This window comes from Drosophila mauritiana, chromosome X (genome assembly GCF_004382145.1).
Source record: "Drosophila mauritiana strain mau12 chromosome X, ASM438214v1, whole genome shotgun sequence".
Classification (NCBI taxonomy): domain Eukaryota; kingdom Metazoa; phylum Arthropoda; class Insecta; order Diptera; family Drosophilidae; genus Drosophila; species Drosophila mauritiana.
Genome location: NC_046672.1, coordinates 6,076,832 through 6,090,277, shown reverse-complemented (window position 1 = coordinate 6,090,277; position 13,446 = coordinate 6,076,832). Strand labels below are relative to the sequence as shown.

The 13,446-nt window shown below is 48.8% G+C and overlaps 4 protein-coding genes across 4 annotated transcripts; 2 read left to right on the top strand and 2 right to left on the bottom strand.

Moving 5' to 3' along the window:
* Positions 1-1,105: 1,105 nt before the first annotated feature.
* On the bottom strand, positions 1,106-3,809 carry LOC117148212 (alpha-tocopherol transfer protein). The gene is made up of 5 exons (XM_033315501.1): positions 3,554-3,809; positions 2,913-3,072; positions 2,073-2,154; positions 1,563-1,990; positions 1,106-1,501 (listed from the first exon to the last, which is right to left on the bottom strand). Exons 1-5 carry the CDS (start codon positions 3,654-3,656, stop codon positions 1,387-1,389), a joined length of 888 nt encoding a protein of 295 aa, XP_033171392.1. The 5' UTR covers positions 3,657-3,809; the 3' UTR covers positions 1,106-1,386.
* A 2,688-nt stretch (positions 3,810-6,497) lies between these two features.
* LOC117148134 (zinc finger protein 236) lies at positions 6,498-8,688 on the top strand. Its single transcript, XM_033315360.1, has 4 exons — positions 6,498-6,741; positions 6,808-7,889; positions 7,941-8,130; positions 8,215-8,688. Exons 1-4 carry the CDS (start codon positions 6,577-6,579, stop codon positions 8,440-8,442), a joined length of 1,665 nt encoding a protein of 554 aa, XP_033171251.1. The 5' UTR covers positions 6,498-6,576; the 3' UTR covers positions 8,443-8,688.
* Positions 8,689-8,782: 94 nt separating this feature from the next.
* Positions 8,783-12,296, bottom strand: LOC117148641 (PHD finger protein 12). Its single transcript, XM_033316141.1, has 5 exons — positions 12,150-12,296; positions 11,803-11,993; positions 11,067-11,745; positions 9,484-11,006; positions 8,783-9,427 (listed from the first exon to the last, which is right to left on the bottom strand). Exons 1-5 carry the CDS (start codon positions 12,195-12,197, stop codon positions 9,238-9,240), a joined length of 2,631 nt encoding a protein of 876 aa, XP_033172032.1. The 5' UTR covers positions 12,198-12,296; the 3' UTR covers positions 8,783-9,237.
* A 275-nt stretch (positions 12,297-12,571) lies between these two features.
* Positions 12,572-13,202, top strand: LOC117148646. Its single transcript, XM_033316147.1, has one exon. The coding sequence runs from the start codon at positions 12,667-12,669 to the stop codon at positions 13,114-13,116; it is 450 nt and encodes a 149-aa protein (XP_033172038.1). The 5' UTR covers positions 12,572-12,666; the 3' UTR covers positions 13,117-13,202.
* Positions 13,203-13,446: the final 244 nt, after the last annotated feature.

Genomic DNA, 13,446 nt, shown 5'->3' with positions numbered 1-13,446 from the left:
TCCCATTCAAATGGGAGTGGCACCACGCATCGCACTGATGGATGAGTCGCAGCGTTAAGTGGCGTTAAATCGGGGAATACGGAGCGGAGAGGCCAGAGTGTTTGCATATAAACAGAGGCACTGCGAGAAAAATGTGCTATTGAATCAATCTTTACATTATACCGATCAAAATAGCTTAAAAAGATACTATACCTTTCCTATGGTTCCATATTTTGGGGGCATATTTTATGGATTATTATTGAGTTTTTCCCGTGTGTAAGCCGACATTTAAACTAATATGTCACGGGAACGGACAGCAGTGGACGGCAAAGTGGAGATGATGGAGAATAGGTTGTAAGCACACTTTCAACCGAGCCACACTTAAATGTGTCAACTGCACGACTCGAGGACATGTTCAAAGTGTCACTGGGCGATTGCGAATTGCGAGTTGTGGGAGTACGGATTGCGGATTGCGGATTGCAGACTGCAGACTGGGCATTGTGGATGCGGACGACCCAGTGGCCAGGTTGGCCAACCGAACGATATGCGCATTATGCCTCAAGGGTCCTTCGGCCTCCACTTGCCGTGCCACACTGTTGTGGCATGGCCATTGCTGTTGTTGCTCCACATCTACTGCCACTGCCACTTCCACTTCCTGCGCACCAACACACCCACACATGCACACACCCACTCGCACCGTTCATATACAGACGCACACACACATGCGGCACGATTTTTAGGGCAGTTTGGTGCACTGCTAAAAAGTAGCAGTGCTTTTATTGTATAACCAAAAATAAAAATAATCTGTAAAGATTTAAGAACCACTGTAACCCATCCAACTGATGAAGGATGCATTCTCTCACTATGTTGCGTTCCCATGTTGCAATAACTTTTTCCAGTGCATACCAGCCACATTTTCCCCTTCGCTGGCCGTCCCTTTCTATAGCGAGTTAATTGCATCAGTCACAGGCATCGAAATGCACCGGCAGTGATTGGAGTTATGCTGTTGCATTAAAAATGGAAATTCTGTGCGTCATAATGACATATAAGTACATACATATATGCCATATGCAAATTGAATAGTCAAATCCGATGCCCGCCGTAGCGTAAAGTTTAAAAATATATGTAGATTGTTAAGTATATAATATAATATATATATATATATATTTACATAGACCCAAGCCCAGCTGGGAAAACAAACGGGAACCAAGCAAAAATAAAATAGATAACCAAGCCTATTTTCCGATTTTCACATTCACCACAATTTGGCCAAAGTGTCTTGACCACACTTTGATTTTCCTATCGTATCTGATAACACTTGCAGTTCACTTGAAGGGTTAAAAAGTTTAAGATATGTAAAAATCGCTGAAGGCTCAAAAAATAAAGGTACAGTTGTGCGCACGACGACTAATCAATTTCGAGGGAACGTAGAGCCTGTGTGACTCCTGCATCACTGGACTTTCGTTGGCCATTCTTTTTGATTTTGTTTATTTGCCAGTTTTCCGTATCCATCAGATAGTCCCTGAAAAAGCAAAGAACTAGATGAGTATCTCTCGTAAGTGACACCTACTTAGCAGACTTACCTCTGCTCCTTGAGCAACTGCATCCACTGGAGCTTCAGGTCGGACATCTTGCCCGCCTCTCCGCCGTATTCCTCCGGCAACATGGAGCGCGGGAAGTGGCGATATGGAGTGTCCGCATTCGGCAAATGGAAGTGGATTAGCTTGAACACCTCTCCCTTGATGAACGGCTTGACCACGGCCATCACCTTGTCCACGTACGACGGGCAGTTGAGCACGTGGATCTCCTTGAGCCGAACGGGATGCGCCTCCTGGACGAACTTCATGTAGACACGCAGGGCGCCCAGTGCCGTTTTGGTCAGGTGGCGCAGCGTATAGCCAGCCATGTCGAAAACTGGTATCTCCCCATCCGACAAACGCTCCTCGTTCTCCGTCGCAAATCGACAGTCGGCCACCATGAAGAAGACCTTGATGGCAGCCGTAAAGTTGAACTGTCCGAAAAGATATACATATATTCCGCATGAGAAAATATTCGCAGTGGATAATGAATGTGTGATGCTTTAACTACTATACCTTGTCCGCATCGAAGTCGATGAGGCGGTAAAAGAGCAGCTTGTTGTTCTCCGGGGTCAAGCCGGGCAACGGCACCAGATCTCTGCAAGCGAAAATGCCAGGGAAAATGGCAGGTTAACATAATTCTGGCTAACCCATTATATTGTCCGAACCATCCGAACCAAACCGGTTGCCAGCTGCTGCAAGCCAATGCACTCTGTGTACACTGTGCGAAAAAAGGTCAAGTCAACATTGCAGGTCTCTGAACTTACAGCGCTTGCAAGATCTAAGCTAATATCATAAATCGAAAAATGCAAACATTATTTCCAATTTCACGGGAATCTCAGCTAATTAAAAGTTGACCGAACAGCCGCCCATCAGCGTTTAATGTCTCTATTGAAGCGTTTATCTGGCAATAAGTTTATTTTATGGCTTTTCCGACGGTACTTATTTTTATAGATTTCGCGATGGTTTTTAGTACATTGTAAGCGTGGTTTAAGAGCGCGAAAAAAACCTTGCTTTTGCTTGCAAATTAAAAGGTAATATTTTATTTTTGGTTATCTTCTCATCGAAATTAAACAGGTTTAGCCTGGCAATTACATTTTGTTTTGGTCTCAAATTTATTAGCCCAAGTGGCAGATTTTTTTTAACCTGATTTGGCCATTAACTTGAGCACATAAACAATTGCTTTAATCAAATGCATAAGTGAATCGTAATTTTGTGTATATGGCTTATATTAATATTCGGAATTATTTCGTTACTTAGAACTTGTTAGTTTTCCTTCTTATTTCAATTGTGAAGATGGTCTGGTTCTAACTAACTGATCCTAACTGATCGTAAGACCTATATCTTCGTACTTACGCGACTTGCAGTAGCTGCTGGGAACTGGCATCCAACGGATCGCGATCGATGAAGATGTGGGCATGCTTGTTGCGCAGTCCGTAATTGAGTTCCAAGAGTCGCTGGGCGGCGGATAGATCACCCCGCGTCGTGTGCAGAAAGCGGCGCAGAAGCAATCGGGCTGCGGTGGAGGAGGAGTACGGGGAATAGGGATTCAGGTGAGTACAGGCGTGTTCGGAGTACAGGTGCATTCATAAGTCACTGCGATGCGGTGAGATGGTTATGCAACTGTCTGCGGTTCCCATCACTCAGGCAATTGACCCACACACAAAGTTGGCCAGGCCAACGATAATCACACAGTAAGAAATTTATTCACAACCAATTACGATCATTTCGAAATCTTGGGAAATCCTTAAAAACTTATAATATGCCTAAATATTGTATTTTTGCACTTAGGCTTTGGCACTCATTAAAAAAATATATATATTTTGCTATATTTGTTACAGGAGTGTAATATCACTTAATATTGCAAAAAAAAAAATACTTTGTCGTTCATATTTCCATCGGATATTCGAAACGATCGCAATTTCTGGCGGTGCCTTTTGTGGGGAATATGGAAACTCGAGTTTATTTTGCGATCCAACCCACTTGGCAATACGAACATATATTCTGCGGCAACTGTGGCTGCGCCTGCAGCCAATCCTGAAGCTCCGAAATCCTTGTGGTCATTAGCTGATCCTCCGCTTTCTCATTTAGGTGGACCATTTCGAAACGTTTACCGTTGTGCCAACAGGGACGAGCTATCGAAACTATCGGACTTCCGCGAGGGAGCGAGACAGCAGATGGAGCGAGCAAGGAACACTTGAGCGAGACACCGCGTCTGTGCGACGCTAATTCGCGACTGCAACTGATTGGAACATTTTTTTGGCTTTTCGTCGACTCGCTCTGACACTGGAACACTGCCGCTGCCGCTGCCGACGTCGCTGCCTCTGCCGGCATCGCAAATAATAAGTGCTTGGATAGCAGTGAAAAAAGGAGAGGGGGGGGGGGGGGGGGGGGGTGTGTGCTGAGCACAAAGGGGTTAAGTCTGGCAACGTGCAACATGCGATCAGTTGCCTTTCAGAGTTGCCATCTCGCTTTCCAAGGGATTTGTGCCAGAAAATATCCTGCATGTTAATATTTTATGCTATATTAATCAACAATCATTTCACTTATTTCAAAATAAGCAACCATGCTTAAAATTCCGCGTTTTTACTTTCTTTGGTTTTATCTTTGCGTCAGCATTCAAATCGATGATCTAGATTCGCTTTCATTAATTTAGTTTTGTTTTAACACACATGCTAATTTAGCTGCACTGAAAAAAAGACAATCGTGATAACGAGGTTTTGCATATTTTAGAATATGTTTTTAACTATTCCAAATTATGAATATTGAGCAAAATTTTTTCTTTTTTTAAATCATTTATTTGGCTGTCGTCGCTACATAACTCCACATTCAGTCAGTATTGGGCAACATCCATGATTGACTTTACTGCGTCAGAAGGTCGAAAAGCGGCAGGTGTGTGGTTCGCTTCTTTTTCTATGCGTGTGAGTACTGCGTGGGTGCTGTGCGGTTTTTCCGGCTTTTCCACCGCTCGAACCCGGGCCATTGCCATGTTTGGCGGCATTATTTCCCCGGTTATTTTACACTCGTTTTTTCTTCAGTTTTGCCTTTGTTTTTGTTTGGCTTTTGGCTTTATCGCGACATTGGCAAACAATTTTCGGCAAGGCAAAGTCGCGCTCCACTTGTTATGCTGCTCTGCTCCCGGGCGAACTGGCGAACTGGCCAACTGAACTGGCTTGGCTGCGACTCTTTCGGACGTGTTTCGCAAGTTAAACCCAGTCCGAACCCAAGCCCATGCCCAAAGCCAAACTATTTACAACCGACCACGCTGAGGCGTCGACCGCAAAGCATGAACATGAATTAAAACAAAACTGTCAACAGAAAACCAAAAAAAAAAAACAAAAAACAATATAAATGAAGCGAAAGCGAATATGGGTACGTTTTTCTTGGTGGCACGAAGAACATCGCACTAAACTCGAATTTAAATGTATTACTATTCACAGTAGAACATCTATTCAAAACTCAACAATATTATAATCACTCCATTACATACATTAAGTGCATTAGTAAAACTGAAAAATTAAAAAAGTTTCATATTTTAGATTTTGACTCAAAAATTGCCTTAAGATTCTAGAATATTACGCATACGACATGTATGCCCTTGTAAATACAGTAACTGAATTTAAGTGCCTTATAGAATGTACTTACAATCAACCAGTTTGTTTTAGGCGTATAGTACGTAATTTAAGATATTTAGAATTAACTTTTAGCCCTTGAGGTTACAAGCCAAAATTAATCATACGCCACGTGGGCACAACAAAGTATGTGTGTTAAGCCCAATTTTGCAAGTAAAAAGTAACCATATTTTAAATATCAGATTCAAATTACGGAAGCATGACTGTACCAATTAAATGCAGCTGTAAACTTATTAAGCCAAAAGCAAACGCAGCAAAAACACGCACAAGTTCACATTTGTGTGTCTTGAAAATAGCTGACTGCCCTTGAAAATGGAACTTAGCCGACCCATAAACGCTTTAAAACAATGCCCAACTCAGACGTTTGGTACAACCAAAAAAAAAAAAGTGCTAACTGACAATTTAAAATGGTCAACGTACGATGCGAGATTCACATACGTGGAGTTGGGAATTATGGTCATGTGAATGGTACGCGACATTCTTGGCGCTTTGCGGCGACCTTAGTTGCAGGGTGGTGCACTGAGAGAAAGATATTCATAGTTTTATATTTAACTAAATACATGCACTTTGTGCGCAAAACTGCTAACTCTATGGTTTTTAGTGTATGAATATTAAAAATTCCGATTGGCCAGAGTGCCAATCGCGGCAAAGTGCATTTAGCAATAATGCACTTGCTGTTTGCCAACTTTGTTTGCATCATTTTGCAAATCAATTAGGTAGAATTTTAGCACTGCCTGCTAATTGCGGTCGCAGCATCATCAAAGCCCACAAGTCATGCAAATCGGTTGCATTTCGTTGCAAAGCAAAGAATGATACATACCTTTTTTCCAGATAAGGCTAAAAGCAAAGCGCCAAAAGCTCCAAACACTCCACTCATCGCGAAAAAAAGATATCATTGGACATGGTGCAACCGGCGATCGGTCGAAAAATAGGGTTTTGCTGGCTTCGCAACTTAGCATAATTGCTACACACTAGTTGAGACCACTTCAATCAAATATTTCTTCATGCGTCCTGGTACATCAATCATGAGTCTTCAGTTACAACTCGGTTGTCTAAATAATACTATCTAAAGTGATATATTACACTACGTTTGATATTATTTGTTAATCTAAAATGCACATACTTATAAGTTATTAAAGTTATTTACAGAAATTTAACTTTAATAAAGCATGTTTAAATTCCGAAAAAATTCAATTTGAATTAACGCTTTTCCGTTACGTAACGTAACGTTAAATACGACCTGCGCCAACGTCGCGTAACGATTGGCACATCGATAGGCGTTGAATGGGACGAGGTGCCATCGCTAGGTGAAAGTGTGACCGTGCGCGTGTGAAGAACACAAACCAATGGAATAAAGTAAAAAATTGTATATTTTAAAGCGGAATAAAATGATCTGTCGCCTGTGTCTGAACGCGCTCGACGAGCAGAGCGCGGTGCTGCTGTTCGACGGCGCCGGCGGAGCCAGTGCGCCCGCACCGGATGACGAGGACGACGGCAAGGCGATGCCAGAGAGCTACCTGGTCCAACTGATCTCGATTCACTTGTACCTCTGCGTGAGTATCCGCTGATGATTCTTTGGCCCACCGCCTCGCCCTAATGCTACCGCCCATCTGCCGCAGCTCTCCCGCGACGACGCCATCTCCACCTGCATTTGCACCGAGTGCTGCTCGCAACTGGAGAGCTTCCACAACTTCTGGAAGCTGGTGGAGCTGAAGCAGACGACGCTGTGCAGCCAGTTCTTGGCCATCGATTGCGATGTCAACTGGTCGGAGGACGGCAGCGAAACGCAGTTGGATGCGCAGCCGCAGTTTCTGCTGGAGCCGGCGGAGGAGCCCAAGGTGGTGACTCCCACAACGGCGAATAAGTTTCCCTGCATGTTCTGCGAGAAGTCCTTCAAGATGCGCCGCTACCTGGAGGAGCACATAGCCACGCACACCGGCGACCGACCCATTGCCTGTCCCTACTGCGAGATGGCCTTCCGCTGCCGTTCGAATATGTACACCCATGTGAAGAGCAAGCACACCACGCAGTGGCTAAAGGCGCGCGAGGAGCGGGATGCGGCCAAGTCGAATCAGAATCACACGACGCCGGAGGAGCCCGCTCCAGCAGTTTCAGTTCCTGCTCCTGCTCCCGCTCCTGCACCTTCTGCTTCTCCTGGAAACACAGTACATCCCGCTGCTACTGCTACTCCTGCTTCGTCTGCAACACCCACCAACAATCTCGCAGCAGCTCCTCTACCCTCGCCAGCAACTGTCCAACAGCTGCCGCTGTCGGTGATCAAGAGTCAGCCCAGCGAGGCCATGAACCTCACCATAACCAAGACACCGCCATCCGGCAGTCGCGGCTCACGCAATCGAGCCAGTCGCCGGAAGACGCACTCGCCCAAAAAAGTTCAGCACACGGAGGGCAGCGATGTTAGCGACGAGGATTCGCCGCAGAAAAGGCTCAAGGAGAACGAGCTCATACTGGCCAATTACAATGCGGTAGCCGCGGCTGTCGTGGCAGCCGCTTCGCTAACGGGCACTCCGCCCGGACAACCGGATAGCCTGCAGCAGCGTCTGTGCGCGAGCTATTTGCAACAGCAAGAGCAGGAACAACTCTTTGCGGTCATGTCGGCAACGGCGGCTGCAGCGGCGGCCGTGGGAACGAGCAGTGCCACAACAACGACGACAACTGGGACAATGATGGCACATCCCTACGGGTAAGTCGATTGGATACTCCAGCAGCAAGCTTACTAACGTATCTGCCACAGCAACCACACGCCTTCAGAGACGGACAAACGACCGGCGGCTCCGCTGCAGGCTGTCATCCATGCGGCACCCGTTTCGATCATTTGTCCCAACTGCGGTGAGCTTCCTGGCCAGAATCATCGCTGCCTGAGCAAGCCCAAGTACGCATGCGATGTGTGCGGCAAGAGCTTCAAGATGAAGCGATATTTGGAGGTGAGTACACTGCGCTGCACTGCATTGTTTCAGCAAACCGCAGCTGCATGGGTAACTAATGATGAATGAATTCTTCTGCGGCAGGAGCACTTTGCCACGCACACGGGCGTCAAGCTGCACACCTGCGCCTTCTGTCCCACGGAATTCCGCTCCAAGTCGAACATGTACCACCACACCAAGCGCAAGCACAAAGCGGAGTGGGAGAGATCGCGGGCCACGCGATCGGCGGCCAAGGCTGGCGTCCAGGAGCAGATGCAGCACACCAGCCCGTCGCAGGCACAGGCTCAGCCGGGTCCTGCGGCCGCACTCTAGGGTGGCAGCCGGCACCTGGACGCGGTGCATGCGTAGTCTTAGACACTTACAATTACAAATATATATATATATATTTTTTGCATATTAGCCATACCGAATGTACTTATCCGACGTTTCGTGTACTCCACAAAGTCAAGGCGTCCCGTCGCCTGGCGCCTATTGTGTATACTCTTCTCGTTCTCTATAATGCCTTAACCAGTTGGATTGGATCTGGTTATAAAGTAAACACATTCATTTCAAAAGAAACTAAAAGTCATGTGCACTTATTGGGCGGGGCTTACTGCTAATTGGTGGCTTCATCGATCCTTTCTAGATGGTTTCAAATTGGATGTGGGAAATCTTAGATCTTACAAGTTTATTTCATTTTAGCAATTTATACATCTTTATTACATCTTTACAGTAAAAGTAAAATGATCATGATCATAGTGGTTAATACAATAAATAGGGAATTCGAAACCAGAGATCCACTGGCCACTGGCATAGATTAGCCTGCAGCCTTGCACATCCATGGTTTGATGGTTTGAACTCCGTATTTATTGCACTGGGCATAAGGCAAATATATACCCTTAATGCTGGATGGGATTCAAAAGTGTCGCCGAGGCTTTTAATTGCGATGATTGATGCGATGAAATTGAACTGGTATCTTGCTAACCCTAACCCTAACCTATACCTGGCTGCTAGCTGCCCCACTGAGATTGGTGCTGCTCCACTGGAGTTGGCGGCGGTTAAGCGCGTATCTGTTTCTGTGTCTTAATGCTTAAAGTAAGTGCTCCCGATGGTGATGGAGTCTGGGTCCTACGATCGCTTGCTGCGCGCCTGCGCCTGCAGCAGATCCACCGACGGCACCACGAACACAAACGACAGGCAACCGAATCGCAGCAGGCTGCCGTGAGCCAGCACCGCCGATCCCTCCCAGGCGCCGTCCACCATGGGCACTGGTCCGGCGTTCATGCAGCGGCAGGCGGGCTTAACCATGGGCGCCAATCTGCAGGGGAATAAATCAACATCATTGGGTAAGTTGGGTAAGTAAACTATAGCTACCGTTCTTTGTCGATCTTCTTCGTCTCGAACTGGCGATTAATGTTCCGCCGCTTGTCCAGCATCTCGTCGACGCGCTTCTTCAGCTCCGCATCGTCAGGTCGCATCGGTTTGCCGGCGTGCGTTGTCATCCTGTCGGTCACGTCGCAGGCATACAGCTGCCCATTCACCTCGGTGCCGAACTCTGAGTAGTTGATCAGCTCGTACGACTTGGAGAACTCGTCGTAGAAGATGATGGCGTGCTGCGGCGAAATGCGACAGCAGTAACCAATGGCCGACAGGTCCACGGTCTCCGTTTGCGCCAGCGTCGTCGATGGCGAGTAGTGTCCACCGTAGCCAATGTACAGCGTGCGGTAGCGCATGAAAATCGAATGGTCCAGCCCCAGCGAACTGAACCAGCGGCTGTCCTCGAGCATGTCGCCCAGTGGCGTCATCACCGCACGCGCCTGCACCTTGCACTGCAGCAGCTTGATCTCCAGGCGCGAGGCCAGCTCGTAGGCCTTCTCCGTGTCGCTACGGGCACGCGGCACATAGCTTTCGGCGGCTGCATCTGCTGCTGCAATGGCCGCCGCGGTGGCCAGTGCCGGGTGCAGGGCCGTTGCGGGATCTTCGTCGGCGGCATTGCCATTCTTTTGCGCCAGAATGGAGGACGTTTCGCTGGTGAAGAGCAGCGAGAAACGGTTCATATCCTCCGGCGCCAGTTGGCCTTGCAGGGCACCAGTTTCGCCGGCCACATGGCTGCCATCGGCCGCCGTCAGTTGACGCAGGCGACGAGTGGCCGTGCGATTCTTGTACTGTGTCACAATCTCCGGATGCTCTTCGACCAGCTGCTGCAGACGCTGGTGCGCCAGCTTCTTGATTATATCGACGTCCAGATGTAAAAGGTCTGCATCGATAATACCCGTCGCTTTCTTGCTGTCCTCCTCGTCCTCCTCGAAGCTAGCCTCCACCTCTGGGCTGGTCTTGGACTCCACCTTGACAACCGACGGCTGTTCGCTGGCCTGCACATCCGATTCTGTATTGGGATTCTCCGAAACCACTTCGCCATTCACTTTATCGGCGGGAGTGTTCGTCTCCGTTCTTTTGTCTTCAGGACTGGGATCGCTGTCGCTATCGCCATCCACGGCCGTCTCCAAGGTGCCAAATTCTCGCTGAATCTCACGGAATTTGGCGTGAGCCGAGCGCAAGGCCTCCAGATCCTTGAGCAGCGATTCGGTGACCGACTCACGGGATATCTCCTCGACTTCGGTGGGCAGGTTATTGCGCCGCTTCACCCGATCGTAGCGCAGCGTTTGGCGCATGGAGGGCAGCAGCGGCGGCGGATGATCGTAGTGGTAGCGCACAATGGCTGGCACCTCGATGTGGGCGCGGGCACGCAGATTTCTCTTGATGCGGAAGGGCGGATTGCGCGTGTTGACGCGCCGGAAGAACTCAAGCTTGACGTTTTCATGGTCAAGTGGCTGGTGGAAGCGATTCCAGAGGCGCACACGCTCCGTGGCCGAAATGCTATTGGTCATATTGGCATCCTGTGAACAGACATCCTCATTAGAACCCAAGCAGACCTCCATATGCGTTGGCTGACTTACGATAAAATTCTCGGCATGATTGGGGCACATCCACAATCCAGCTGGCAGTGCCGTCAGTGGCGGATCCAGGCAATCCTGGTGAAAGTAGAGCGGACAGTAGTCGCAGGAGATGAGCGGCGCCCGTTTGCAGGAGCGCGTGCAGTAGAAACAGGTTTTGGCGGGCAGCGGCACCAGTCCCTGGGCGTCCAGCTCGAAGGGCTTGGAGTTGCGGCGCTGATTGCCGGCGCATCTGCGATTACCGCCATTCCCGCTCGGCGGATGCGGCTGTACGGGTTGCACCTTGCCATTGCCCGGGAACTGGGTGTGCAGCTCGAGCTCCGGCGGCAGCGAGAACTGCTGCGGATTCATCATGGTGGCCGCCCTGATGACATCGTCCAGCGGCGTTGGCTTCTTGTTGGGATCGAGGGCGCGCTGTATGGCCAGCGGCATTTTGGCCAGCAACTTCTCGGTGCTATTGCGTTCGCTGTTGCTGCGCTTGCGGAGGTTGCGGATCTTCAGCGGTATGGACTCCAGATCGCCAGACGATGGAGTGTTCGCCCGTGAGCCACTGCCCGCCGAGGGCACACGCTCCACGGAACTGGCCTTGGAGGATGCCGGCGGCTGGGAGAGCTTGCTCATGCGGCAGCTGTGGCACAGCCACTGGCCACTGGGTATGTCCTCCTCGCTCAACGGTGGATCACTGCGGCGAACGCACGGAATCAGCACTGGGCATCTATATGGGCGTGTATATACTCACTGGCATTGCAGGTGGAAGCTGGAGGGGCATCGATCGCAGCACAGCAGATTGCCGCCCTCCTCGCAGGCGTCGCAATAGTCATGGTTGTGGCCCCTGCCCGGGCGCCTGTAGTACGGATGCTTCGTGTTGGTGGACCGCTGCATCATCTTCTCGTCCTCGTTGGGCGGCGGGCGGATGAGCTGCTTGATTTGCTGCGCGAAGTAGTAAAGTTAAATTAAATGTGGGATTTGGAGACAGTTGTGAATGCGTTAATGTGGCAGCTCTAGAGTAGCCAACGCTGATTGGAATTGGAGCGCCGGGCAGCGGACACACTGGGGCTCTGAATGGCGTCCCGCCGGCACACTCACCTCCATGATGCTCAGCGAGGCGTTCGGGTCCTGGTCCAATTTAGACATCTTTTTCGCTCGCTCCTCTTATCCGGTGTACACAATCAATCTCGGAGCGACTTCACTTGGCGACGGAGGCGGGCGCAGTGTCGGCTGTCTAGCCCTGCGCATCTGACGAGCGGATGGCCACACTGCGCGCCCATCGATAGGCGATCAACGGAAATTCAGTGCAGACTGCATTTCACTCCAAATCTAACTACTTCCGATTAATAAACTTTATATTTGGTATGTATTCGTAACCGAAAATTATCCCAGCAAACAAATAGTTAAAAATGAAATAACCTAAATTCTATCCCAGCAAACAAATAGTTAAAAATGAAATAACCTAAATTCTATAGACACCTATATGCTTACATCTTTCACAACACTAGCTAGCGCACTCGCTGTTTTGGCCCGAAGTCCGCTAAAAGAGCATCACAGCTGGCGGACGACGCAATTCGTCAGTTGATTTTACCAAACAATAGAACAAAATAGTACAATGTTTTCGATATTTGGCAAACGCAAGCCCGCGGAAACGCCCACGGATGACCAGCCTATCCAGGGACCGGCGGAGGCCACTCGTCCAGGCACAAGCGGCGATGATTTCGTGTTCATAGAGCGCAAACCAGGACCGGATGCTCCTCATCCGGGCGTTCCGACCGGCTCCATGTATCCACCCATGCCGCCAGCGGGCTATCTGCCCTATCCGCCAATGCCAGGACCGCGCAGCGATCAAGTGAAGCAGCCCGGCGCCCAAGGACCCGTCAACTACTTGCAGGACATTCCCTTCGAGCTGGCACCCGGATTGGCCACCAAGGATCGCTACACCAGCACCCAGACGCAGGTGGACAGCATATTGGCGCTACTAACGCGCCAACTGTCCGTGGACGAGCTGGCCGAGGAGTACACCTTCGCCCTGGAGCGATCCGTGCAGAACGAGTGTTACTAGCTTTAGTCCACAGATCCACTGGTTAATATACATGCATACATTACACTACATATAATAAAACGTTGCTTATTTAATTGTAAACCACATTTGCAGTGCTCTTTTGCTTGTTAGTGGAGTCATTGGAATTCCATACAATTTGTGTTTATTTCTTGAAAATCCAAACCATATATCATGTGTACAAGTATGAAATATCGTTTTTTTTAAATCAAAAAACACGTTAAATTTTGTGGAAAAAGAAAAAATCATTTATTCAAAGTATTTGCCGTCGCTAGCTACACATTTTTCCCATCTCTCGGGTAATTTGTGGATTCCACGCCAAAACTCATCGTC